The sequence below is a fragment of the Astatotilapia calliptera genome, chromosome 22 (assembly GCF_900246225.1).
Source record: "Astatotilapia calliptera chromosome 22, fAstCal1.2, whole genome shotgun sequence".
NCBI classification, from domain to species: domain Eukaryota; kingdom Metazoa; phylum Chordata; class Actinopteri; order Cichliformes; family Cichlidae; genus Astatotilapia; species Astatotilapia calliptera.
The window spans coordinates 17,540,920-17,568,283 of record NC_039322.1 but is presented as its reverse complement, the minus strand read 5'-3'; the positions used below and the strand labels follow the sequence as shown (position 1 = coordinate 17,568,283).

At 42.3% G+C, this 27,364-nt stretch overlaps 3 protein-coding genes across 6 annotated transcripts in view; all 3 read right to left on the bottom strand.

Annotated features, from left to right (window-relative positions):
• pum1 (pumilio RNA-binding family member 1) overlaps positions 1 to 4,797 on the bottom strand; it is a 28,014-nt gene extending 23,217 nt beyond the window's left edge. For 3 of the 4 annotated variants that reach the window (XM_026155771.1, XM_026155773.1, XM_026155774.1), the window contains exons 1-2: positions 4,562 to 4,796; positions 629 to 801 (exon numbers count right to left, since the gene is read on the bottom strand). In XM_026155771.1, the coding sequence (XP_026011556.1) occupies positions 629 to 790 (162 nt within the window). In that variant the 5' untranslated portion in view covers positions 791 to 801; positions 4,562 to 4,796. Of the gene's footprint in view, positions 1 to 628; positions 802 to 4,561 lie in introns of all 4 variants that reach the window. The other variant, XM_026155772.1, reaches the window with a different exon arrangement.
• Positions 4,798 to 8,500: 3,703 nt separating this feature from the next.
• nkain1 (sodium/potassium transporting ATPase interacting 1) lies at positions 8,501 to 17,691 on the bottom strand. The gene is made up of 8 exons (XM_026156931.1): positions 16,887 to 17,691; positions 16,172 to 16,560; positions 15,204 to 15,341; positions 15,016 to 15,096; positions 14,277 to 14,474; positions 14,026 to 14,086; positions 10,642 to 10,723; positions 8,501 to 8,978 (listed from the first exon to the last, which is right to left on the bottom strand). The coding sequence occupies exons 2-8, from the start codon at positions 16,223 to 16,225 to the stop codon at positions 8,969 to 8,971; spliced, it is 624 nt and encodes a 207-aa protein (XP_026012716.1). The 5' UTR covers positions 16,226 to 16,560; positions 16,887 to 17,691; the 3' UTR covers positions 8,501 to 8,968.
• A 4,615-nt stretch (positions 17,692 to 22,306) lies between these two features.
• Positions 22,307 to 27,331, bottom strand: snrnp40 (small nuclear ribonucleoprotein 40 (U5)). The gene is made up of 10 exons (XM_026156050.1): positions 27,106 to 27,331; positions 25,117 to 25,246; positions 24,922 to 25,015; positions 24,634 to 24,799; positions 24,389 to 24,511; positions 23,448 to 23,568; positions 23,280 to 23,362; positions 23,094 to 23,155; positions 22,635 to 22,738; positions 22,307 to 22,404 (listed from the first exon to the last, which is right to left on the bottom strand). The coding sequence occupies exons 1-10, from the start codon at positions 27,214 to 27,216 to the stop codon at positions 22,355 to 22,357; spliced, it is 1,044 nt and encodes a 347-aa protein (XP_026011835.1). The 5' UTR covers positions 27,217 to 27,331; the 3' UTR covers positions 22,307 to 22,354.
• Between the last annotated feature and the right edge of the window lie 33 nt (positions 27,332 to 27,364).

Sequence of the window (27,364 nt, the reverse complement as noted above, 5' to 3'; positions counted from 1 at the left end):
TAAGGTAGGTTGGTGTGGTCTGCCAATTTGCGGTAAAATATTGCATGATGAATACTGATAAGGGAAGGAAAATATGACTTGCACCATTGTGAACAACACTATAATAGCTGTAGTATTAAAACAACAACAGGTACTACATTGTTAAGAGTGAGAAGTCTATTAGTTCTTGTTGGTGCCACCCCACCAAATTACAACAAACTGTGACACCAGATAAGCTGTTGACCAGTTGACCAGCTTTCAGTACTTTTGTAGTTTATACCCAAATATCTGCTGTTTACAGTTCAGTTTCCTGTCTTACACATGAGCCTCGTCTTACTGGACTGACTAGTTTTTGGTTGTTTTTGTTAAGTTAGTGCTGGGGTAATCTAAACAACTAAACATTTCCTGCTGTTAACAGCATCACACTTCAAAAGTTTCATTATTAAACCAGCAGGACATTTTTATTGTCTGCATGTCAGAGGAATTACAATGTGTTTATCACAGAGAGAGGCGAGCTATAATAGCCATCCAGGTAGACTGCTTTACCTTTTGTATGCGCTGTAGTAGAAAGTCATCACGCCAGTTTAATTCAATGGAAAAAGACATGAATGAATGAAAATAGCAAATGTATCAGAGAGGCGGTTTTTACCTGCTGGCTGGGGGGTGTGGCCTGAGGGGTCTGCCCAGTTGGAGGGGCATGTCCTCCGCTGCTCAGCACCACGGGCATGCTGGGAGAAGTACTTCTATGGTGGGGGCTGAATGAATCCTGCCAGAGCACTGCTTTCCTCTTCAACACACACACACTGCTCATTCCACCACAGCCTGTCCAGAGTGAGTGAAATGCATCAGTCACAGAAAACATAACAGTTCAACATAGTAAAAGTTTGGAGCACTCTGACCAATTTAACACCGAATCTTATGATGAACGGTGAAGATCCAACAGCCGCGAAGCACAAGTGTCAAATTATGAATAAAAACGCTGCAGTCCAATAACCAACTTCGCTGCAATAAAATAATTATTGAGATTTGATGTTTATTCATTTGTGGGCTGTAAATTAAAAGCTCATCTGCTCCTAAATGAGAAGAAAGGGAAAAAACACACTGCAACACAATGCAGCATAATTAATCAGCACAACAATCTAAAGCATGAATCCATGCATCTCTACAAAAACAACAACAACAAAGCTGACTTTTGCCAGGGTGGATGTACTGCAGGGTTGTATAATACATGCTCCTCTAAAAACAACTCAGAATAATAAAGCTGATATCCCACTATATTATCTTCATACCTAACATTTTCCCATGTCATCATGCCAGCTTGATGCCAAATTAGTTCACAGCAATTAAACTGCTGTGAACAATGACCCCTAACTCAGAAACGAGGTGGCTGGAAGCATATGAAGCAAAATGAACCAAATCATTTGTCTGTAATATTACGGTTCCCCCAGAGTTGTGGTCAAAGGTCAGGCTCAGTGCCACTATCCTGTAAACCAATTAATATAGATACCAAACTACACTTTATATTCTGACTACACTCCAGTGTACTGTAGTACTTGCTTTATGTTATTTATTTTCTGTGCTTATTATTTTGTATTTTAATTTTGTTTTTACTTGTGTGAAGGGAACCTGCAAAGTCAGAATTTCATTGTTCAGTGTAACCACTTTGTTTTGCAGTATTAATGACATAAACGTCTTGATTAAGGCACAAATGAGAAAACAAAGGAAATTGAGCCAAAATTCATTCATTTTCCAGTAGGGCAGCCCTCACACGTTTGACAACAAACCAGAGATGCAAAAATATTTAAACAAATATTGTTTACTTTCTGCACCAGGTGACAGTTAACGCTGTTTTATGCAACTGCAATACAATAACAAAAACTAGCTTCACGCGAGCTAAAAGCAAACTTTAAATCTATCAGTGTGCACAGGTTATATATTAGAATCACAATTCAAAAGCACTACAATGTACCTAAAAAATAAAATTTTAACCTAACTAAAACAGTCAAACCTTCAAACCATCTTTGGACTTTATTCTTTGTGAAGAAAGGTCAAAGAATATCACACACAATGCTGCAATACTGCTTACCAGACTGTTGGTATAACACTCTTACGACAAAATGGTGAACTGTTATTAAAGCTGCCTAACTGCTGAGGATCAGCACAAGAGCACTGGGATCAACAGATACAGAAGTAAACCAGAGAACATTTTACAAGCCAGCCCAGGGCAGCAGCTGATTTAACTGCCAACCTGCCTATCGGCAGCAGAATGTAAACTTTACTGCACCCTCTGTATCTGGCTGATGCAAACACGCTGCTATGAACTCCAGTGACAAAGGTTCACTTGGCAGGAATGTTGTGAAACTTCTACAAATTACTCACCCCTAAAAAGGTATTTAGACACACACACAGAGTGGCCTGCATATTCTGCAGAGTCACTGATGAGTTACTTCCTGACCAGTTCAAGGTGTTTCACAGCAGTGTGGCTTCCAAGGAGCCACACTGTCTTAAAGTTGTTTTTAACTGGTCTTTATCAAAGTTCTGCAGGTTGTCTTGAGTTTTTCACTCATTTTCTGTCCTTGCACCTGGCCATTTTCAGAGGAACACTTTTTTTCTTTGTTCGTTAAGCCCCTTAGCACTGACCTATGAATCATTCAAGCAGAAAAAAAATACCTAACTCAAGGGATGAACCAGTGTTGTGTTTATGCATAACAGACAACTTATCAAAGAACCAACTTTAAATGCAACATTAGGCACTGTTACTAGCAGCCTGTCGCAAAACACATCTTTTGTTCACATTACTTGAATCTGTATGAAGGAGGAAGCATTCCTGAAAACTATGGCATAGATTTCTCATTTTCCTAGTTAAGCATAAAGAAATAAGGAGGGGCTTAAAACTTTTGCACAGTACTGCACAGTACTGCACGTGCAGAACTGTTTGTTTACAGGCATGGCTTTCAGGGGGTAAATCAGTCCTGCAATACATCCCCCATTTATGAATATCATAATGTTTAGTTTTTTGATGAAAATGTTAGCTGGTATCTAATCATTCAACAGTTTCCATGACAGTATAGATCAGATGTATTATAAACTACAGAATTAATGGCCATAAACTTTGATCCGAGGCTCTCTGTAACAATATCCCTGTTATTGTATTGGAATGCACAAGTCTTTGCTAGATTTACCTCTCAAACCTGCAGTGCATTTAGTGCATTGTGTAAAAGGAACAATTTAAAATAGTAACTATGCACATTGGTGTGAGAATTAGAGGATTTATTTAGCCATGTAACAGAGACAAAGATGTGGTGCTTATTTTTTAAGAAGTTGTTTTGTTAACCCAGGTAAAGAGTGAAGGACAGATTATCTTTAAAATGTGCGGTGTGGACCTAAAGGCCAAGCATTTGGTGGTCAACAATTTTACACAACAGCCCCTGATCTCCAGCAATGAGAGAAGGGTGTAATTTGTATTTGACTCTTACCTCTAATCTCTGTTAAAATGAGCAGCTTCCCATTAATGTCCCCACAGGCTAGAAAGAAATTACAAGCACTTCTTTTTGCACTGAGCCATATACGGTAATTACCTTTGCAAGAGACTGGCAGACACTATGAATCAAACACATGCAAGCTACCAACGTCTGCTGTAACCACTGTGCAACACACCCCCTCTACAAAGACAAAACCACAAGCTGACCGGATGAAGACCCCCCTCCCATAATAAGATAAAAACAAATCGACCGACTGATCATCCCTCCTCCACTCTTGGACAGGCCACAAGGAAATGTTAGCTCTTTATCCCTCTGCTACTGCTCCGAAATCAGCCAGAGAAACACCCGGAAATCCAGCACAGTGCGGCCATTCCCCGCCGAGAAGCGCACACGGCTCGGTCTGCCACAAGTTTGATGCGAGGACCCGGAAACAGGCGGCGGTGTTCACGGTCTAACTGGGTTAATCATTCAATACCGGGGGATCAATCCACCGCATACCGGGCACAGACAGGGGTGTGACAATACGAGAGGGGCAGCATGCAAGCTAGCAAGGGGGGATAACGCTGGAGCAACATTTCTCTCCCGGCAGACATGACACATCAAAACGAAACCGAGTATGGGGATGCTTCGTGAAATAATTCACGGCAGCTACCTTTATGCATCCGCGTCCCGTCACGCCAGCCCCGGAGCTGCCGTGGGGGGGGGGGGGTTCACTATGTGTCTACCAACAATAACACGGCCTCCCGACACAAGCTCAGCCCGGGCGAACCGGTGGACAAACGCGCAGTGTTTTTAACCGCTCCCCACCACCGTAGTGTGGTTATTAATAAATAACCAGAGGACTACACCTGTCCGCCGAGCCTGCAGCCCCACGGGTCCCGGTGACGCGGATGCTAACAAAGGCCCGAGAGCTGTCTGGAGCGGAAGACCGACACAACGGGAGGAAGGAGGCAGGCAGCAGAAAGGGAGGCAGCCGCTTCAGCCTCGCAAAATATTCTCGTTTAGCGCCCTTTCAGAGCCGCAGTAACGACAATACCCGCACCGAAGCGTGCATAAACACCCCCCTGAGCAACCGCGACCGCTAACGACTCGATACTCACCGGCGGAGAGGGTGGATGGTCGCGGATTTCAGCCCCAGTTTCTCTCTAACACCCCAGGCTTTCACTCCGACAACATGGCGGCTCGACGGAGGAGCAGGCAAGAGCGCTGCATGACGGGAAGGGATGAGAGAGAGCGTACGGTTCACTGCGCCAACCGGGAGGGGAGGGAAGGAGGGTCACACCGGACCGGTCCCTTTGTTATGCATGTTTGTAGTCTGCTTGCACTGCGGGGCGTGTTTATTATTGTTTTACCTGCACCTCATTCACCTGTCTGTTAGCTAAAGGCGAAAAAAGTAAATGCTTTAACAGACGGCAGCTTCTCTGTTCATCTTGTATCTCAAATAGAATACGTCACTAATTAAATTAAATTATATTGCAATGTTACAATAAAAACTTTATATGTGTGTTTAAATTTTAAAAAGATGTAAACATTTTTCAATATATATTTATGGTGCTATCTTCCGCTGCTACAGCCTTCCTTTACTGTGGGCTATACAATGCGCCGGGGTCTCCACGGTAACGGGGTGCGCCACAAGGCCAGCCAGTGCGTGGCTCCCGGACGCTCCGTTACACCTCCGGAATGTGGGCAGACGGCGTGAAAAGGGGGCAGTGAGCGGCCCACATTACAAAAATAACCCAGTGGTCCTTTGGAAATGTGCCAGTGGCGACACCGTGACTGCAGACCGGAGAGAACGCCGTCCGCACGCACCCGCGCGCGGATGACGTCATGGGTACAGTAGATAATGGCTACCCTTATAGAAAATGTATTGGGGATCATATGGGGCATTTGTAGGACTCCTCCGGCCCAGTAATCCCGGATTAAATAGCCATAAGTATATAATTAGCGCCACTTGTTATTTTTAGACGCACAAAGTTAAAATAAGATTACCCCCCTCTTTGTCATTTACAATGTTTGAAATTATACCTCTAAGTCTCTATCATATGAGTTCCACTCAGGAACATGGTCAAGTTGTTCTGTATTGTCTTCTTTTTTAATATACTAAAAGTAATCATGATACTTAAATCACAATATAGTAATACACACTTTCAGACACAGCTGCTAATCTTTCTATGAAATTGCTGTTATTTTATTTTGAAATTCAACTTAATTACTTGAAATACACTAAACAGCCATTTTATTAGATACACTTAGCCACCACAAGGTTGAACCCCCTTTATGCCTACAGAGTTTTCTAAATTTTTCTTGGTATACATTCAACCAGCTGCTGGAAACGTTCCTCAGAAATTTTGCTCCATATTGACGTGACAGCATTGTGTACTGGGAACCTCCTGTTCTACCACATCCCAAAGGTTCTCTTTTGGATTGAGATCTGGTGACACTGGAGGTCATTTGAGTACAATTAACTTATTGTCTTGATCAAAAAATGTTTGAAATGATTTGAGTTTTGGACATGCCATCAGAAGATGGATACACTGTTATTATAAAGATCAGCAATAATACTCAGATAGGCTCTGGCATTTGAACAAAGTCGGTATTATGGGGCTCAAAGTGTGCCAAAAAATCTTCCTGAACCGTCAACGCACGGATGGGTCCATGCTTTCATGTTGCTTACACCAAATCCTACCCCTACCATTCAAATGCTGCAGCAGAAATGGAGTCATCAGACCAGACCATATTTTTCTAGTCTTCTATTGTCCAGTTCTGGTGAACTCATGCAAATTGTACACTCAGTTTCCTGTTCTTAGCTGACAGGACCTGGTGTGGTCTTCTGCTTCTGCAGCCCATCTGCTTCAGAGATGCTCTTCTGCATACCTGTTGTAACGACTATTTATTTGAGTTTCTGTAGCACTCTGGCCATTCTCCTCTGACAGTTGACATCAACAGGCCATTTTCACCCAGAGAACTGCGGCTCACTGTGGATTTACTCTTTTCCAGACCATTCTCTCTAAACCGTAGAGGTGGTGGTGGAGTGGATCAACAGTTTCTGAAATACTTCAACAACCATACCTCGTTCAAAGTCACTAAAGTTATCTTTCTTCCCCATTTGTTTAAATATCACCACTTAATCTTTACTCTATCTACATGCTTAAATTCACTGGGTTGCTGCCATGTGATTGGGTGACTAGATAACCATATTTTTCCAGTCTTCTGTTGTCCAGACATGTGACTAGATAACAAACTTTTGAACATGTGTACCTAATAAAGTATGAAGTAAAAAAATTCTAATACATTAAAGGTGAGTAATACACATTTTTAGAGGTTTAAAAAGTATATAAGTAATGAAAATTTACGGTGACTGTATTTTCAAATTTAACTGTTTAGAGTTCATGTTTTAAAAAAATGAAATTAAAGTGATTTTATTTTGAAATTCACACATCAGCTTCATTAATGGATCCCAGTTCAGCAGCGGAGGCATAAAATAAGTCAACTCACATGTACCGTTACTATTATAATGTCACTTTGAGACAATGTTTTGACAGTCAAATCCTCGCTGCAGAACATCAGCCCAGCTGGGTGCATCATTTGGATAACGCTCCTGACTAATCCTCCAAACAATTCAGTGCCTTATAATCCCAATATTATTACAATGTAATCAAAGGATGGAAAGCACTCAATTTATTAAACCCTCCTGGGTGAGACAAATGAGTCTGCACACACACACACAAGCACACACGCAGAGACAACAAGAGCCACATTTCATGTAGAAAGTGTAGTTTTATTATTTCAAACTTCTCCTTAACACCCGTGAAGGTTTTCACCTCATACCTGTCTCCCTCCTTCCCTTTTCCTTTCTCCAGTTACATCTACAAAAACTACTCATTACTGTGTATGGTACATTTTCCTCCTCAGTCGCCATGCTCTGGAAATCAGCGAATGAGCTGCAGGAGTGGACGTAGCTCGTGAGATGACGATGGTGGGGAATATTAGCTGCAGATGGGCTTAAAAGAAGGCAGCGTGAGGATGTAAGCAAAACGAGAGGACGAGGGAAACGGGTACTAAGAAAACAAGTCTGGACGTGTAACCCTCTCCTACCACCGAGTCCCACCCACCTGCCCCCACCCCTTTTTGTTTGTTTTTTCTTTCCCTAAATGGAACCAACAATAACAATCATTGGCTGGTTATTTACATGCACAGTGTCCCCCCCGTTACCACCCCATAGACACACTAATGCCTGATCCCAAAGCCATCTGCTGATCAACAGTGTTACATGTTACAATATGTTGAATAGATTTTCCTGACAATCACTTTTACTTGATTTCAGAAGCAAGCCAAACCTATAATTTAAAAAAGACAAGGCTGGTGATATTCCATGGTAAAACAAAAACAGCAACGAAATCAGCCTTTTGATAAATATTTTCCATGTTGTGAAAGCCCTCTTGTACAAAACTATTGAAAACCCCATCAGTCAGCCACGCCGTTGCACCAAATTGCACCCCTTTGTCACAACAAAGCTGGGCACTGTAGTTTATTTTAAACACGCACCTCTCCCTCACTGTAAATACTACCTGGACATAAAAATAGTTTCCACAAACGTGCTCTTTATTGCTAAAGAAACTACAGCGTGCAGCTGTTGTAGGAAAGTACAGTAAAACAAATCAGTGCTGGGCGCTACAGGGAAGCTACTGAAAGATGGATGTTTTTTGGTCTTTTCATGTTTTGCCTTGTATTTACCGTAATAATAAACAAGTGAAATATCACCTGCCTTATCTTTTAAGGAATTCACGCTTTTCTATGCGTCCTGGGACCTCAGCAGTGGCTTCGGCTGGAAGGTGAAAGCAGGGAAGGAGGAAGGGGGAGATGGCTTTGGGAGCGGGAATCGTAATCGACTGCTCTACACATCACCACGTTCTAAAAACAACAACAGGTACGAGCCGTGCCTCTTTTTTTATTAGGTGACCCCCCCCCCCCCCCCCCCCCCCAACCCACCCACCCACATCGACGAGCCCAACCCCACCCACCCCCCAAACAAAACAAAACAAAACAAAACAAAACAAAGCAAGAACAAAAACAAAAAGAAATCACAGGGGCACCAAGTGGTAAGAGTCCAGGGTGCAACTGCAAAGCACCAGCTAGTCCTGTGGAATTACACAATCACACACACACACACACACACAGCAGTGGGAGTGTTGAGAGCTGGCAGTTTAGTGAACTGTCCCCTCGGTGAGGCCAGCTCTTGTTCTATGAATCTCTTCTCCCCTCGCCTTCCTCCCGCGTCGCCTTCCTCTCGTCACGCCGCCCGGCATGCTGGTTCTTCCCTGAGCTCTGTACATTCTTTTCAGGGCCATATTTCACTTTCTCAGACACACACACACACAGTCACACACACACTCACACGCCTCTCCGTCTGGGTGGGGTTAAGTCCATTTCTCAGGTAAACTGTGACAGAGTGAGTCCATCCACAGTGACACCATCAGGGTTTGGCCTGAAGGGGGTGCTACCAACAGTTAACCAGCCCTGCAGGGGTGCAGAGAGGATGACATAAGTTAAAATTACAATATGCTGCACTTTGACATAACTGCATGAAAAAAGGCACTTCACTGATTTTACTCATGAAGTTGAATTTCGTGTCATTAAACTGCTCTGCCAAAAAACCAGTCCTGTAATTTTCAAAGGCAGGTTTTCATGCTTTAACGCAAAAACTGTTATGGTTATGAAATGTCTAACATTTTTTGAGATTGATACAAATGTATGGAGTTAAATTAGCCTCAAAAGGATTACAAACTAATACTTACAAGGATAAAAAAATACTGATCATTCCTGCACAAATGTTTACGTTCAAGGACACAAATCTGATCATTTTTACTTTCAAAAAGCTGCTACTTTCAGCTGCTCCCTTATTCACAAGGGGTCGCCACAGTGAGCCGCTCTGCATGTTTGATTTGGCAGATTTTTTATTTTTTTTTGCACCAGATTAACACATTCACTTGGCAAGCGAAAGGTCACTGGTTCGATTCCAGGTGGAGACACAAATCCCCTTTGGGTTTGTATCAGGAAGGTCATCCGGTGTAAAACTCTACCAGCCTAGGCGAGTAGCCCAAAGAAGCTCTTCTTGACACAACCCCAAAGGAACAGTATCCTCCCGGATCAAACCGGGGATCTTTCCCTCATTAGGCGACAATGAAAACCTTCTTTTAGCTCACTTAAGAGCTTTGCCTGATACGGAGAGATCTCGTGATGTGTGCACTTGTTTATTTGGAGCATTTTTCACATTTGCAGCTTTGAACGGTTTCTCAAGCTGCGTTCAAGTGCTAGTGAAAAATTGGACACTGGAGGCCTGTAACTGAAGAAGGATTTTGTCTCATCCAGGTAGCTTGAGGGTTAAACCTGGGTTTTCAGTACCATGAAGATGTGTCTCTTTTTAGCGGCGCTCCAGAGCAGGTTAAGTTCTAGATTAGAGATCAGAGGGTATGAAATCACCACCTACTGACCAATCAGTTCTCCAGCAAATTATATCATCATTCCCAGAAGGTCCCATGGACCTCTGTGCGTGGACGGCATGAGGATCGAAAGTTTTTTTTAATAGTGTCTAAAGTCTTTGCATTTCCCTGATAATTAGCAATAAATATAGATTCTTATATTATATTTTAAATATAGATTTTAATCACCATTTAATATCTCTGGAGTAGGTGACACTCGCAGGGATCATTTTCTGTGAAAGAAAACTCATATGATCCCATATGATTGCAGAGAGATACCCTGGGTATACTGAACTTGCTTCATAGTCCAGGGCCCTGGCCTTCCCTTGGATTCTAAGAAAAACTAAAAAAGTTTTTAAAGCTACAGGTCTGGATATATATGCATTTGTAAAGGAGTTTTATATTTGTTCAAATTGCTTTGTATTTGTGTGTGGATTGGAGCATGCATTTTGTGAGTACCCAAAAGTACTCACAAAAACGTTGTACACATTTTCATCATCCCTTTGAGACTAACTTAACTCCATACAAATTAAGGACTAAAAACAGATCCTCACTCAGCTTGACTGCACTACATTTATCCAACACCATTACACAATAGCAGTGCTACAATGCTGGAATAGCGCTTGAAAGATTAACAAAGAAAGCAACAAAAACAAAGATATTAAAATAGGAGACATTTGGAGAAGATGGCTGTAACTCACGTGTAAAGAGGCTGCAGCTGCAGATGAGAGGACTTCTGAGGAGGCTGGTAGCCATAAGAATCGAACCCACCAATGAAATCAACTTCATGAGGGGAGAAAGAACAAGAATGACATCATTCCACTTTCCCTTAAACTGTGTGTGTGTGTGTGTGTGTGGGGAGGGTTATATACCAGGTGTTGTATTTCAAGATAACTCTCTCACAGCATCAGATTGTATCATCTTATGCGTTTGGCATGCTTTTATAGACTGCAAACTGTGACATCAGAATGAGCAGAGATACAATACCAATACATCAACCTCCCTACTGCCTTTGTGTCACTGATACATAGTTCTAATCTTTCTCAGTTGATTAAAGGAACAGAGTCATGTGGTGTCGAGTGAAGTAGGATTGATTAGCTGCATCAGTGGGGCTATAAAAAAAACAAAACAAACATCAAGTTCTGGATCTGTTTTCTCTACAGCTAGAACTGAACAGCTCCATCATTTTAAAGTAAGAATGTTGTAATGCTTTCTTTTTACAATGAAGCACAAACGTGGTTTAAAAAAAGGCATTTAGTTATTTATTGATGTGTACACACTTATAGAGCTTTCAATAACATGAAGTGTAAGACAGATTAATTACCTGCCACATGCTAGGGAAAACGTGTATTCCCAGACTGGTTGCCGACTGATTACTGGAGGTTGTTGGCTGTCATTAAGTAAAAAAACCTTGTGGTTGCTTTGGTCACTAGCAGATTGCAGCAGTTTCCTGTAATTTGCCTGGAAGATGCCTACTTTTCAGTTTGCGTAATGCTTTATTCAACTTTAACTACACTCGAAGAGTAAATGGCGAGTATTTGCAGGCAAATTGCTTCAGCTAACTCTAGCAACCAACCAGTGACAGAATGCACACTTTTACATGTTTTCCCCACGTGACTGGTAGTTTCTAGATGAATTGTGTGACATTAGTGTATAACAGATATATTAACTCATTCACTGCCAGCCATTGGCAGTGAATGAGTTAAACCCATTGACTCATTCACTGCAATTGACGGCTATAGACGTCAATGGCAGTGAATGAGTTAATATGTGGTGAGTATATCAGCTGATTTAAAACAAGCAATGTGTCACCATTATATTAGGTAAAGAAACACATTTGTCTTGAATATATCACTCGAATCTTTTTTTCAAAAGGCAAAAACAAACAAAAAACAATAAAAATGCACGACACTGCAGTTCCTTGAGTGGCCACTTGAGGCTCACTTCAAAAGTCAGTGTGTCCCCACAGACTCCACAGATTGAAAACGTGACGTCATTCCGGGGTAAAACCGCAAAGGATTCTGGGAACGCGTGGCAAGCGGTACTAGCGCACGCAGGCTTTCACATGAAAACAGTCACACAGCATAAAAAGAAACACAAAAAATGGCAAGAAGCTGTTGTATTATTAACTGCAATAGCCGGTCGCATGACAGCCACTGGAAGCCGACGGGTAAAGAGATTGTTTTTTTATCGGATTACGTCGTGGAAGAGAAATTGTTCACGCCGTGTTTCCGATGAAACAGCTGATGGATGGCCAGGATTGCAGCCATTCGAAGACCAAATATAAAGTATAAATCTTATATTGATTTGAATTGAATTCATTGCGCTATGCTGCTTTGTTCACTGTGGCTTTGCGGGCTAATGTTTGTTGTGTTTTGTAGGAAAACCAGCCTACAAAATGCTGGAATGTGATCCAGACTGTGCACCCTCTTATCAGCCTGGGTCATACCGAGTTTAAAGCTGCTACCACAGCGAGATTTGATCGGTTAAGAGAGAGAGAGTGATATCAAAACAGCCACGCAACGTCCTGCATATATGTGCCCAAGTGTTGTATTGAAGCAATCAAGTGATGAATAACTGTTTTCCAGTATGTTGTTTTGCAATGTTTTTTTTTTGCATTGTTGATTTGTTTTTTAACGACGCAGCTAATAAAGCATAATGGGAAACAATTATGCCTCTTTCTTGTAAAATTCTATAATAGAATGAAACAATAATGCCAGTTATAAATAAAGACAATAAATTGAATGAATTACGAAACACTCATTTTTTGTCTATTAGATCTGAAAATGTTGTGTAACACTACAACCTGAAACGACAAATAGATTGTGTTTGCCTGTAAAGGAGATAAAGGAAAAGAATTTAACAACAGCTGTGAAATGGAATAGTCCAAATCACCAAAGTAAACTGGACCTGGGCTTGTTGCAGGGATCTGAAGTTAATAAACATCTTGTGAGTGTATGCACTCACACTTAGGACCATATAATAATAAATATGTCCGTGATGAAAGTTGGGCAGCACGCTAACGTCCTTACTCCACTCTGTATGCTCGTAGGGGTCTGACACTTTCACTCCTTTGATTTTCTCCTCGTCCTTTTTTTTTTTTGCCTTTTTGTCATGTCTGTCTTTGTACGGACGTTTTATACATAACTGTTTTTGGGGCAAATAAAATGCAAGTAGGGATTAAAACCGCAGAATTAATGATTACCGGTGCTGGAAATACTAGCGCTTGATGCAGTGTTTTGATTTTGTTGCCACAGGTACCCACAAAGCAATGCGCGAAAGTCACGTGGTCTGTCAATCTCTATATTAAAAAGCCGAATTTTTGCAGAAAAAAAACCAAATCTATTACAAAATCTGATTTAGTCTCTATATTATAAAAACAAAAAAACAACATGGCGATGGATCTAAAGCTAAAATTTAGACCGGCTGATGTCAAACACTCGCTATATCCATCTTTTATATACAGTCTATAGTCCATCTATTTTATGAGTGTGAGTGGTGCCTTGTTTTAAAATAATACATAGCTGAGAAACTTGATTTTGGTTTTATGGATTTTAAACAAATCGTGTAGATGTTGCGTGTTACTGTTAGAACATCACTGACACTATGCTATGACAGGCATATAATTGCAATACAGCATGCTATTAAGACGTTAGAGACACAGCACTCGCCCACTTCCTCTTACAGGAAATCAAACTTATAACATTGATATGGGACTTCATTTCTTCCACTGAGTGAGCGTAAAACACTCACAAGAGGCACATCACGGGAACAATCAGTCAGACACGCAGATGGCACACTCACGCCGACAGACAAGCACTAGCCAGCTGACAGACGGACACTCTCATGGTGGGAATGCATCCTAATACTCCCCACAGATGGAGGGCTCAGATCACCCAGAGGGAATCCTCTGCAGTGATATCGCTAAGCATGACTCACACAGGAGAAACCAATGAGACGACAGCACTCGCACTCAGAGTCATGGATCTCTCACATAAGAGCCCTCGAAAATAGTACGACAAGCACACCTAATCAACTGAACAAGGTGCTGGAAGAGCTTTTAGTGAGAAGAGAAAGATACTCACAGCTGTCCTCGTCATCCTGGAAGACTTTGCTTACGTAGCAGGCGTAAACAAAGCCAAAGAGCTGTTGGAGAGGAGATGATCAGAAATAAATACAAGGGTTGTTCTGTTAGCTGAGTCACTGCTGACTTGTCCAATATTTCTCGGAAAATGTTTTAGCATGATATTGAGGGTCAGCAAAGTGATACAAAACCAAAAAATGAATGTACAAGAACGTGTGTGTGTGTAAGTGTGAGTGTGTGTTTGATACGTACAGCCAAGAGGATCTGAATGGCTGAGCTCAACACCTCGATGTACTGGTAGTCGAGCAGACACCCGGACACAGTGATGACATGGTGGTCATCGGGGGCCATGCGGGAGTCTAATACTGGTGTTACCAGGCAACCAGGACCGTGCTCCATCCACCACGAACGATGGAGGGATGTGTTGAACGTCATGAGAAAGTCTCTATCCTAAACACACACGCATACAGTAGACACAGAGCTAATTGTCATTCTCATACTGTATCTTAAAGCTTCTTTTAATTGTTATTAATACAGTGATGCTTTTCTTCTGTCTTCTGCCATGTCTACACTGTTATGTTAAACATAACCAGTTATTAATGAGGTCAGTCTACGTAGAAGTAATACAGATCAAACTTGAGATTCTTTGCTTGGTTTTGCAAAAAGGGAAGACAATCAGAAAAAAAGTTGTCTTAAAAGTAGAGGAGCAAGTGAATGAACACAGTGGCTGAACTGAGATGAATACGGATTATTTTAAACTTTAAATCACTCAAGGCTAATTTACTAGGATCGAAAAAGAAAAATACGGATGTAAAAAGACCTGCCTTAATCGTTAAGTCTAAAAAATACTTCTGAAAAAAGCGACATAGAGCCAGAGAACTGCTAATATTTGGTAGCTGATGCAAAGTAAAATGATCTATAAAAATGTACTTAAATATAACAACAAAACCATACAAGTCAGAACAGGGGTCGCACACAAAACACAACTTACCTGAGAGAGGTTTCCAACCTCCAGGTAGAAACAAATAATGAAGGAGTTCCATCCCACCCAGACGACCAGCCATACTGCATACTGCCAAACAGAGACACAGGGATCGGTGTTTGGGGACCGTAAGTTACACACACAATTAGTGCAGGAACTGGGACTCCGGTGCAAGATGATGGATATACACTACTCACAAAGATGAGGTATCTGAAGCGAAACTGCACAGTGCCAAACATGCCCAGGATGACGGCCATAATGTGCAGGAAGTTGGCCAGAATGGGAGCCCACTGGTACCCCAGGAAATCAAACACCTGCCTCTGAAGGGCTGCCACCTGGGAAGGGGTGGGTCACACACACAGACACACACACGTATATATGCATATTAGGAAAGAAACAAGCACACATGCAAATATAAAGGACAGAAAAACACAACACACACACACAAGTAGTGAAGGCTACACACACACATACAGTGACAGGGAGACACATACACAGGCCTGCCGCAGTTGTTTCCATGGTAACTGCCTGGAGCACCAGCCAGTCCAGTGACTGTAAAAAAAAAAAAAAAAAAAAAAAAGAGGAGCACCCCCAAAAAGCTCCACCAAACTAATGAGAATCTATGGGCCAAAACCCTGTGCCGCACAACAACTCATCAGCCGGGCAAACAATAGCCTCAATAACTGCTCCTCACACTGCTGCTGTCCACGCCTGCATCACACTCACTGCGGGGAGATGTTACAGTCACTCTTATAACACAGTCATCACCCTTGAGAGTGTCAGTCCTGAGCTATTTCAGAGGAAAACAAACATCCAACTTTCACTCTACAGTAGAGACCAGGTGGTGAGAAGAGCATTTTTGTTCTTTACATTCAGATGATTTTTTTTTTCTATATGGAGCTATCAAGCCTCTCTTTATAAACATAGACGACCCTGACACTAAAGACCCCCCTACCCTGTACCCTTCTGCTTTATACACACACCCTAGCCTGTAATGTGGCATGGCACCCCAGCAGCTGCAGCTCAAAGCTTTTTCCTTGTGTGACTGCATGAAGAGGCCAGACAAACATGTCTGATTACAATGTGTGGGTCTGTAGCACGCTCCTCTAATTATATCTTCATGGTGAGTGAGTAGAAACACACACACACACACACACACACTTACCAGCTGCAGTGAACATATCACCAGCAGCGTGCATCTCCCGTCGCACTTCCCCATTTTGGAGGGCTCAGGACGCGGCTTGGAGCCGCGGAGGCTCCGGGGAAAAGATGGGTCCCCGGTCAGATCCAGACTGCCTGGTCGCCTCAGCTCACAACATTCCCGGCTGAATAGACGTGCCCAAGGCCGCCGCCTCCTCCAGCAGCGCTGGTCCGGCTCTTCCACTCACAGTGGATGACCCATCTTGGCCTCTGCTTTTTTTGTTTTTTGTAAATAACAGTCGCGGGAGGGTTTCAGGAAGGAGAGAGGTGAGGAGGAGGTGAAGAGGGTCCAGTTCACGCCTGCTGCGGTCTGACCACCACAGAATCACCTCGGCCACACCTTCCGAAGAGGGGCTACACAAAGACACAAAGAGAGACGGAAAGCTGTCATAATCCGCTCCGGGCTACAGACAGAAATGAGCATCATATGATACCGGATCACACGGGGGTGGTGGCGGTGAGGAGGAGGAGACCGACCCCGCAGTGGTGGTACTACAGCTAACGTTTGGCTACATACACTACGGACACAAAGCAGCCCGTTGTGACTCACGGTTTTCTAGGAGCGGAAGAGTATCGCCCCCCTCCCCACCTCCTCCTCTCCCAACCTCCGTCGTCTGGATCGTCTTCTCCTCGAGCTGCTCGCGGGGGAAGAAGTCAAGTTAGCGGGCGGTTTTTCTTACCGATACCGGGCTCCTTTGCTCCGTCTCGCAGCGCCTTTTGTCAACAATCGGTGCCGGGGCAGGAGCAGCCGGGGGGAGAATGAGAGAGAGAGAGAGAGAGAGAGAGAGGGGGTGGAGGCTCTCAGTCACCGCGACCCCTCGAGGAGGAGCTGCATGGATTCTGCGGATCCGCGTGCGCGAGGGAGTCAGCGAGTGAGCGCGAGCGAGCAGCCCCGCGAGGCTTTTGAAAGGATCACAAAAGAAATGGGGGCCCGCGGTGGGTGAGGGGGTTCAGACTTGTGGAGGAGGAGGAATAAAATCGCCTCCTCCCTCCAGCACCACCATCCAGACCGAGGAGAGGGAGAGAGGGGAGGCTGGCCCCCGGAGGTGCTGCCCTTTTCCTCAGCTTGTGGTTATTCGGAGCGGAAATAAACACAATTAACAGCCTTGTTTAATCTCAGCTACTTACCACGAGCAGCGCGACAGCACAATACAGTGAGCTGCACACAAGCTATATCAGAGAAGGAGGCAGATGATGAGGCGGCTATTGCAAAGGGCCACGCAGGAATCAATGAGCAAGACAAATGTTTTATTTGGACTTGTAATTCACCATGCTTTTGTGTCAAATCTTTGCAAATAAAGAATTCTGAGTTGTCCTGTTTTGATAAATTAAAGCACAGACTCCTTTGGGCTCTACTGAAGTAGATATGCAGTCAAATATAATTCTAAGTGCGGTACAAAAGTATTTGCCCCCCAGTCGTAACCACTTTTTAAGTGGTTCAGTTCAGTTCCACTAACCACACCCAGAGCTGATTACTGCCAGACCTGATGAATCAGGAACTCACTTAAACAGAACCTGTCGGACAAAGTGAAGTAGACTAAAAGGTCTAAAAATAAAAAACCAAACAAAAAAACAACAACAACAACAACAACACAACATGCCATAATCTAAAGGAACTCAAGAACAGCTGAGAAACAAACTGACATCTATCAGTCCTGAAAGGGTTATAAAGCCGTTTCTGAGACTTTCGGACTTCAGTGAACCACAGTAAGAGCCGTTATCCACAAATGGAGAGAACCTGGAACATTGCAGAATCTTCCCAGGAGTGGTCCACCTGCCAAAGTTACTCCAAGAGCGCATCAACGACTCATCCAGGAGGTTACAAAAGAACCCAGAATAAAATCTGAACTGCAGGCCTCAGCTGTGTCACTTAAGGTCAGAGTTTGTGATTCAACAAGACTGGGCAAAAATGGTATCCATGGGAGAGTAAGAAGAAAGCCGCTGCTAACCACAAAGAACATGACAGCTTGTCTCACAGCTGCCAAAAACATCGTGATGATCACCAGGACTTGTGGGAAAATATTCTGAAGACAAAAGTTGAACTTTTTGGAAAGTGTGAGTCCTGTTACATCTGGTGTAAAACTTACACAGCGGTCTGGTGCTTCAGGTTTTGGAGTGACTGAGTCAAAGTCTGGACTTAAATCAGATTGAAATGCTTTGGCATGATCTTAAACAGGCTTTTCATGTTCAAAAATCCTCCAGTGTGACTGAATTAAAGCAAATCTGCAAAGAAGAGTGGGCCAAAATTCCTCCACAGCAATGTGACAGACTCATTGCTAGTTATCACACACGGTAGATTGCAGTTCTTACTGCCAAGGGTGGCACAACCAGTTATTAGGTTTAGGGAGCAATTAGTTTTTCACATAGAGCCTGGTAGATCTGGATAATTCTTTTTTCCATTAATAAATTAAATCATTTTTTTAAAACTGCATTTTTTTATTCAGTCAGGTTATGTTTGTCAAATGTTAAATTGGCTTGATGATCTAAAACACGTAAGCTAAAACCTAAGAAATCAGGAACGAAGCACATACTTCTGTTGGGCCTTAGGGCAGCCCCTCACTTCATCCGCTCTGTGAAATAAGCTTTTCAAGCCAATCTCTCTCTTTGAGACAACTTTCTTCTGATTGGCTGCCTCCTTCAAGCAGAAGGTTTTAGCAGCAGTTGGGTGGGGTTGCTGTGTCTGTGATGACCATATAAGGGTGTCATCTTTCGTTGATGTCATAGAGATCCAAGATTAGAAAAAAGTGCCTGACACAGAGTGTTTAGAGCAGCCTGAAGTTTGAGTTTTGCGTCACAGAGATTTTTTTCTTTTTATTTATTTTTTATATATTTTTTTCATGATCTTCACCAACAGCTCCTCGGAGGGAAATCGTCTTCTCCGCCATAGGGCCGTCCCAGAAGATGAACAGAGGTCTAAAGGTCATGTGCTTTAGAAATAGGAAACAAAATCCAGCAAGGACCTGAGAGATGTATTTGGTCATTCAGCTCCACTGTTCAAAAAAGCCTCAACAGAAATGGTATCAGTGGATGGGTGGCTGTCAAGAGGCCATCATGAAATACCATCTGGAAAGAGTCACACAGTGGGACACTATCAGTCATGGACTGGTCTCCCCAGAGCCCAGATCCTAACATCATTGAAGCAGTGTGGGATCTTCTTCACAGAGAACAGAACAAAAAGCAGCCAACATCCAAAGAAGGGCCTTGAATGTTCATCAAGCCCAGAGAACTATTCTTAAAGACTACTTAAAGAAAGAAAGCTGCCTATGAGAGTTCAGGCTGTGCTGAAGAATAAAGGTGGTCATGCTAAATATTGAGCACTCTATTTAGATTCTTTGGAGTACCCCGAGTGAGACCGAATTGAAGTCATGCACTACAGACAGTTAGAAAATTAAATTCTTTTAAATGAATTATGCTGAGGTATTAATAGCTAAAAATGCACTGTCTACAAGTAGTACTGGTATTACTCGTCTGTGAAATAATGAGTTCATTTCAGGTCTTTGAAAAAACACACACACACAAATGCACACGCAGTTACACAATAGGGCTTTATAAAATATGTAAAGCACACTTTCTCTTAAGAATGGTAAAACCTTTATTAGGAAAACTGCAGCCAATAAGAAAATGCACAGGATAACATAAAAAACAAAGCTGTGTGGGGAGCTAGCAGCCAGTTTATGGTGTTTTCGAACTGCACGCATAATGAATCCCAAACAACTTGGAGTGGATTGTAAAACTGCACCATAAACCTCCAAACCACACATTTAACTTGTACCATTGTACCACTGCATAAGTGATTTGTGAACCCTTTACTGAGATTTCTGCTCTGACGTCTTGTAAAATTATAGACAGTCACAACGGGACCAAACTAATAGCACATTTTTCATGTCTTTATGAAGCCCTGAGATAGACTGGCAACCTGAATACGCTGTTAAGAAAATGGATGGATGTCTTTATTAAACACATTAAGTTACAAGCTGTAAGTCCAAGCTGGAAAGAGTAAGTCAGCATCTATACCTCAGTAATGATTTCTCCAAAAGATACTCCGAACAAGACAAGTTAACAAGATAGGATAACAGATATTAATCCCTTTAAATCCTTGTAAGATAAATGCATGCAAAGTCACAAAGTTAAATCGCAAGTTCCCTAAAAAACATTACAGAGACGAACAAAGCTGGAGACTACAAAACCAACATCCAAAGATGTTTCTGTTCATCAGTCCACAGTAAGAAAACTCTCTACAAACAGCTGAAATTCAGACCTGTTTCTATGCTAAAAGTGCAATCTTCACGTTTAGTTTGGGGTTAGTTTTAGTCTTGTTTTCATTACAATAATAGGCATGATATTTGTCAGGGGAATATTTATTTAAGAAGTTCAGAATTGATATTAAAATATGAAACAGAACACTCTGTAAAGACAGCGGAGTCAGATTGATGTAAACATGGTAAGTGCCAATAAACACATCCACAAAATCCTCTTCAGAGAGATCCTTTTGGTATCCATCAATAGGCTTTGTGCATAATTCTGGTTGGATATTTGACCAAATTTTTAGCAGAATTGGCAAAGTTCATTTAGTTGGTTGGTTTCATGGATTGGACCCAACTTTTAAGATTAATTCACAAATTTTCATGGATTAGTTTATGCATCCGAAAACCAGTTTTGATGTATTTGGGATCATTTTCCTGTTGGTACTTCCAAGTGTAAACTGTCTCCCTGTTGATTTGCGGTGAAGTTGAAGAATTTGCTGGGAGTCCTGTCACTGTGTCCAAAAAAGCTTAATTTTTGTCTCATATGACCCATCAACCTTGTCTCCAGATGGCATTTGGTTTGTCCGCTTTTTTCTTTGTAAGCATGTTATTAGTCCATGTGATGGCAGTTTCCAGTTCTTTGCAGGCTCAAGTTTTTGTGGTTCCTGGGTTATTCCTGAACATCATAACCAACTTCCTGTCACTGAGGGTGACAGTTTGGGTCTTGTCCAGACCTTCACAAAGTGGTAACACATCAGAATTATTTGTACTCACCGATTAACTTGGAACCTGCAGTTGTTTAGAAATGGCTCCAAGAGACCATTCCAACCTGTGTAACTCGACAATTCTCTTTCCTACATCTTCACTGACTTCCTTGGACTTTTCCGTTGTTCTGAATATTAGTCAGTCCAATGAGTGATGTCACACAAATCCTTTTTATAATGGCAAATAGAAACTACCAGTTGTAGTCAAGCACGATCACTAACAAGTTGATAGAATTTGGCCTTTCCACATTAAAAGACATTGCGTAACCTTTAGCAGAGCTTATTAGAAGATTTGGGTGAGTATGTGTGGAGGAGTATGCATACTTTTGGCTCTGTGTGGATTAAAGAAAATAGTAATGCTGTACTATTATTTCACCCTGGAAAAAAGAACAGTTTAAAATCCCAGAATTACCATATCATTTGTGCCCATGATGAGTGAATGTGAACTTCAGATCTGAACCTGAACGGCCCTCACTGAGAGCTGTGGCATGATTAGCAGAGGGTTGCTCAGTGCTAATAATAGAAATCTCCAGGAATTGCAACAGTTTTGTTAGAGGAATGTCAACATGTTCCCAGGTTACATAAGTTAAATAAGAAGGCATCTGATCAAGCTTACTGCTACTAAAGAAAGTTTTCCCAAGAGACGTTATTCACTAACTTTTCTAGATCCCGATTGCTCACTCCCTGTTTATTGTATAAGTTTAACCTGATTGTGTTTATAGTGGTAATTAAATGAAGATTCAATCATTTTTCTGGTTAATCCGTTTAGAAATACTTGTAAAGGCTCCACAAACACAACAAAGCATTTCAGTCAGAAAATAATTTGACAGCTTTTTTTTTTCTTTTTTCAGAATATTGAAGTTTATTATAAAGCAGTACATCAGAATAAAAAAAGAAGTCGCTGTGGAGGTTCTTGTGCCTGAGCCTAATAATCTTCAAACGCATCCTGAGGTTCTTTTGAAACAGGCTGAAATTACAGAGTCCTAGACCACTGTCGAACACCACCCATCCATGTCCAAGGCAGAACACACACACACACACACACACACACACACACACACACACACACACACACACACACACACACACACACACACACACACACACACACACACACACACACACACACACACACAGCCCCTACTGAATTTCTCCCATGTACAGACGTTTATCACTGGCACCAGACAGCACTGTGTAGAGAGACAAAGGAGAAAAAAAAAAGGATTCGACTTTGATTTTTGTTTAATGTTTCATAAGGAAGCTTAAAGCGACCTAAGCGCCTAACTTAACATAATTCTGGCATACTGACATCCACCTATCCCAATGTGCCTTCAAGTTATCTTAATTAATTCTTGTGTTAATTAAAAAAGTGTATTTTAGGCCTGAAACACATCTTAACCGATGAAGTTAGTTCACTCACCTATAGGCTCCTCTGGGTGGAAGACCACTTCGTTGACAGAGCCTGCGTGACCCGGCAGTTTGTACAGGATCCTGCGTGATGTGGTGTCCCAAATATACACAAACCTGTAAAACATGATGCAGAAAAAAAATGGTGCTTACATTTGAAATCGCCATATGTTAAAAACTGTATATGTCATACAGTCACTCACCACTTCATTAGGTAAACCTGGTCATCTGCTCGTCAATATAAACATCTAATCTAATCTTATTTTTACTGGTAACAAATCACATTTTCGTCACTGCATTTTTCTTAATTATGTCCTTTGCGGGATGCAACGGGACAGAGTTTGCTTTCAGAAATACAGATTCGATGGTGCACTCAGAGTACAGCAGCTAACCTGAAGGTGACTTGAGCCCTTTGTGTTTGTGTGCGAGCTCATATTCATGTACAGTATGAGTCGGTGTATTTGCTTCTCACCTGTCGGCCGAGCCTGCAGCTATCTTACTGCCATCAGTAGACCAGGAGCACCTCATCAGGTTCTGAATGACAGGAAAAGATGAATTAGAAACAAAGCATTACATGTGTGAGCTGCTGAGGTGAAAGACAAAAACGCTTGCAGGACTCCAGCTGTTTGTCACTTCAATGAAGAGGGATATAACTTACCTTTTCAAAGTTGTGAACATTGCCCTGGAAAATCTTCACACATCTTTCCTTGGGAGCAAATGGTCGAACATCCCAAATACGGACTGCACAGAGACACAGGGAGACTTCAAGAACAGGATTCACCCATACAGCCAACCACGTTTATGAGCCAAACATGTCTGATAGTACCTGTGTTATCCATGGAGTTTGAGAGAAGGTATGACCCCTCGGAGCTCAGGCTGAGCCCAGTCACTGAGTCACCGTGTCCGTGCATGTTGTAAATCAGCTTATTCTGCCTCAGATCCCACACCTGCAACAACACAATCAATAACTTTGGGTAGGGTTCCTGCAGAAAAGCCATGCAAAGTCATTCTTGAACATTTTATAAGAGGTGCAAAAGTAAAAAATGATTCACTGCTTTATGGTCTTTGCAGTACCTCAGGGAAACAGCGTCCCAACAGTGGCTAAATACAGAGTAGAAACAACTTTTTCACTTGTATTTAAATGAAAAAAAACCCAGCGCTGAGCTACACGTTAGCATCAAACCGCTCCAAACTAAGATAAAACCAAAAGTATTTACGCAATCTTTTGTTCATGTTGCTCCAGAATTTAAGAGCCACAACCACTGGGAAATTATTTTTAAAAAACTAATTATAGTAATTTGTCCTGGATACATTCTAAACTGTGCATGAACTACATGTAAAACCTTAGTTTCACTTTTCAGCCTTGTGTTCTTGAACATGACTAGAGGCTCCCTTTCTTCTAATTGAAAATAGTTATGTATGAAAACCCATTTATATGCCTGTCAAGCATGTAACACTTTGATAGGTGGCAAGGATAAACAGCCCACTCTGGCAAGCTGTGCTGAGTCCATAGGTCCTGCTCGCTTCTGCTAATCAAATTCCATCTTTTTGCCTTCTTTGGCCACAGGCGTCCAAGATAATTATTTGAAATTAAAGCGGCGCCATGAAGTGAAAAATTGGCCCAGCCGAGATTTAATTTCACTAATACACTATGTGTGCTGTGATAATAAAATCCACAGCATAAACAATCTCGTTTTTCAGGATACCCTCGAAAGAACATGGACAAGAAGTTCCATCAGCAGTAACGTGTTTCCAGTGTCATTCTACCTTGATGTCATTGTCGATGCCTCCTGACAGGATCTGATCGCTGGTGTCGTTGAAAGTCACAGCCAGCACCTGGTAGGTGTTCTGGAAAGTGTGGATGGCTCCTTTTTTACGGATGTCCCAGAGCTACAGAGCAGACAGTGACATCAAACAGAAAGCACAATCAGACCTTCATGTTTAATTTTGTGGGACAAAAATGTGGCATCCAGACCTAAAGATGTGGATAAAAATAAAGCTGGAAAACTCACCTTCACTGTCCCGTCGTCACTGCCGGTGCAGATGAGTTGGGGTCCACGGCGAGCTGGGTAGCATGTATTAACGAAGGAAGTGTGGCCCTTCAAGCGCTTGATCCTCTCGCCCGTTTCACTGTCCCAAACACCTACAGTTTTGTCTGTGCTGGCTGAGAACAGCATGCTGAAATGACATAGCAGGAAATAACAGTTAGTTAACCCTTTATAAAGAGCACAGGGTTATTAAGCCCTTAATAGGAAGTGCTGATTGCATGTGTCCTTTGCTAAAGATCTCCACCTACTTACCTGCCATCTGTGTTGTAGTGCAGCTCCATCACTGCTCCACTGTGTCCCTTCAGTGTGGCGTAATTTTCGCAATCTCCATACACGTTCCAGAGCACTGCAGCAAAAAAACACAAAACACCGGTACACACCAAGTTATTCACAGTGAAGAAGTCGTTGCCTCACTGCAGAGATTTACTGGGAGTTTAACTAACTTACATATGAGTCTGTCAAATCCTGAAGAGGCAAGGGTGGCTCCATTGGGGTGAAACTTGCAGCAGTACACCTCACCCTCGTGGCCAGACATTAGCATGATGGGAGCCTGGAGGCTGGAGGTCCGTGGGGGGCCCTATGGGAGACATATACGTGGTTAATACAGAGGTTGAGGTTAAAGAGGGAATTTCAGAAAAAATGTACTGATGTGAGGCTATGACAAGAGGACCTTGCAGTACAGTCAGTGGCATGGGTTTTGATTTATATGGTAACACTTTAAACAATAACTAATACAATGTTTCCCCATTATCAGTTCTTTCTTGATTCCTGATCAGTTTTCTTTGTGGGAACAAAAGCCGGGATCAAAGGCAGCTGTTGGTATAGAAACGTGTCCTGCCAGGTGACCTGGGAGGGTAGATACATCTGGAGGCAGATGATTAAAGGTTTGAGTATCTTGTTTCTAAATATTCAGGTAACTTATCCAGTTTAATCATACTGGATATTTTTAGCTTGTATTTATAATTTATTATAAAATCAGATATGGACTGTGAACGTGGGTCAAAGTGTTGTTGTTGTTTCTTTTATATAATAGTCTCAAAAACAAATGTCAAGGTCATATTTAATGAAATGCTGGTGTTTTAATGCGAATAAAGATGATCTGCAAGGATCATCCACCTCCATCTCAAGCATCCTCCGCTCTCACACCAACCCTCTGCATGACATCCTTCACTACATCAAAGGATCTTCTGTGAGGTCTTCCTCATTTCCTCCATCTTCAACATCCCATCCACTATCCCTCCTCTCCACATGTCCAAACCATCTCAGCCCTCTCTAACTGCTCAATCTGCAATGTCCCTCTGATGAAACTTTGCATGCATCTTTAGTATTGTCCATTCGGGTCCTTCCCAATGTAAATCTGAACGTTTTCAATTTGTCAGAGCCATGATACACCATCCAAACCATACATACAGCAGGTCTCATTACCACCTTCCCTTTCACTCCTGTAGCTGCTCTTCCACAATCCATGGACTGCATCCTGGCTGCACTCTCTTCTTCCCTTATCTAATGCCCCGTCCGTTGCTTTGGATGTTTGAACCCATTTATGTAAACTCATATACCCTCACTGTTACACCTCCCATCAGACTGGAATTTGATGCGTCTCCCTCTCATTCACACACGAGTTCTCTTTTGTGTCTTCTGACTTTCATTCCTCTTCTCTCCACCACATACCTCCACCTCACCAGGCTCTCTTCCCCCTGCTCCCTCCTCTCACTACAGATCGGCTGCAGACATCATAGTCTACCGGCACTCTTGCCTGGCCTCATCTTTCAGCCTCTCCATCAAGGCTGCAAACAAGAAAGGGGCACAGAGCCAAACCCTGACATAATCCTACCCCCACCTTGAATAGTCGAAACGTCAGAGTTAACAGCCAAAGGAATAAAGGTATCTATTTGTTCTACACTGAGATACAAAGTAGGGGTTACCTGGGAGTAACTTCCTGAATTCAGAATAGAAATGGTGGTCAAGATAGTTGATAATGTCTTTTACTTTCTTTATCACCCGTGTTTCTCAGTGTAAACACAAATCTCTTTGCGCGACCCCCGTTATTTTGGAGCTGGTATTATCAATGTTGCTGAGAGTTTCTATCCTTAAAAGATAAAACATTAAACCAGAACACAAAAGAACATTTTCTGTGATCGCTTTAAAAACTCTTTTTAAACAATCGTTTACCCAAATCTAGATGGAGACATTGTAAAAAGCATCAAAGTGAGAGCTAATGCTGTGCTAATTTTATTTGCATGTTTATCTGTCTCGCTGGCAGCCCAGATAATGAACCTAAAATCACCACAAAGGGAAAATGTGACTTTTTTCCAGGCGGCTTTATATATAATTAATGACAAAGCGTACACAGTATAGTGTGGTTACTTGTTCTAAGTGTTTGAGTCTACTTCAGTAGCCACCCCTCCCGGTTGTAGTAACAGCTACCCTCCGTACCGTGGCCACGAGTTGCTGAGACTGCGCCGCCGCTATCAGCTCCGTCCGGGGCCGCTTCACGGCGGAAGGAACCACCGCCATGTCTGCCGCTCTTTTCATAGGCTCAATCATCTTTACAGGACAAAAATCCGCAAAAATTTAAAGCTTTAACGATACAATTTACAAAAAATGAATGGACGTCTTTCATACGAGACGTCGGAGGAAGTAGCACCAACGTATCAACACAGAAGAAGTACTTCCTGTGAGCGCGAGGAATACT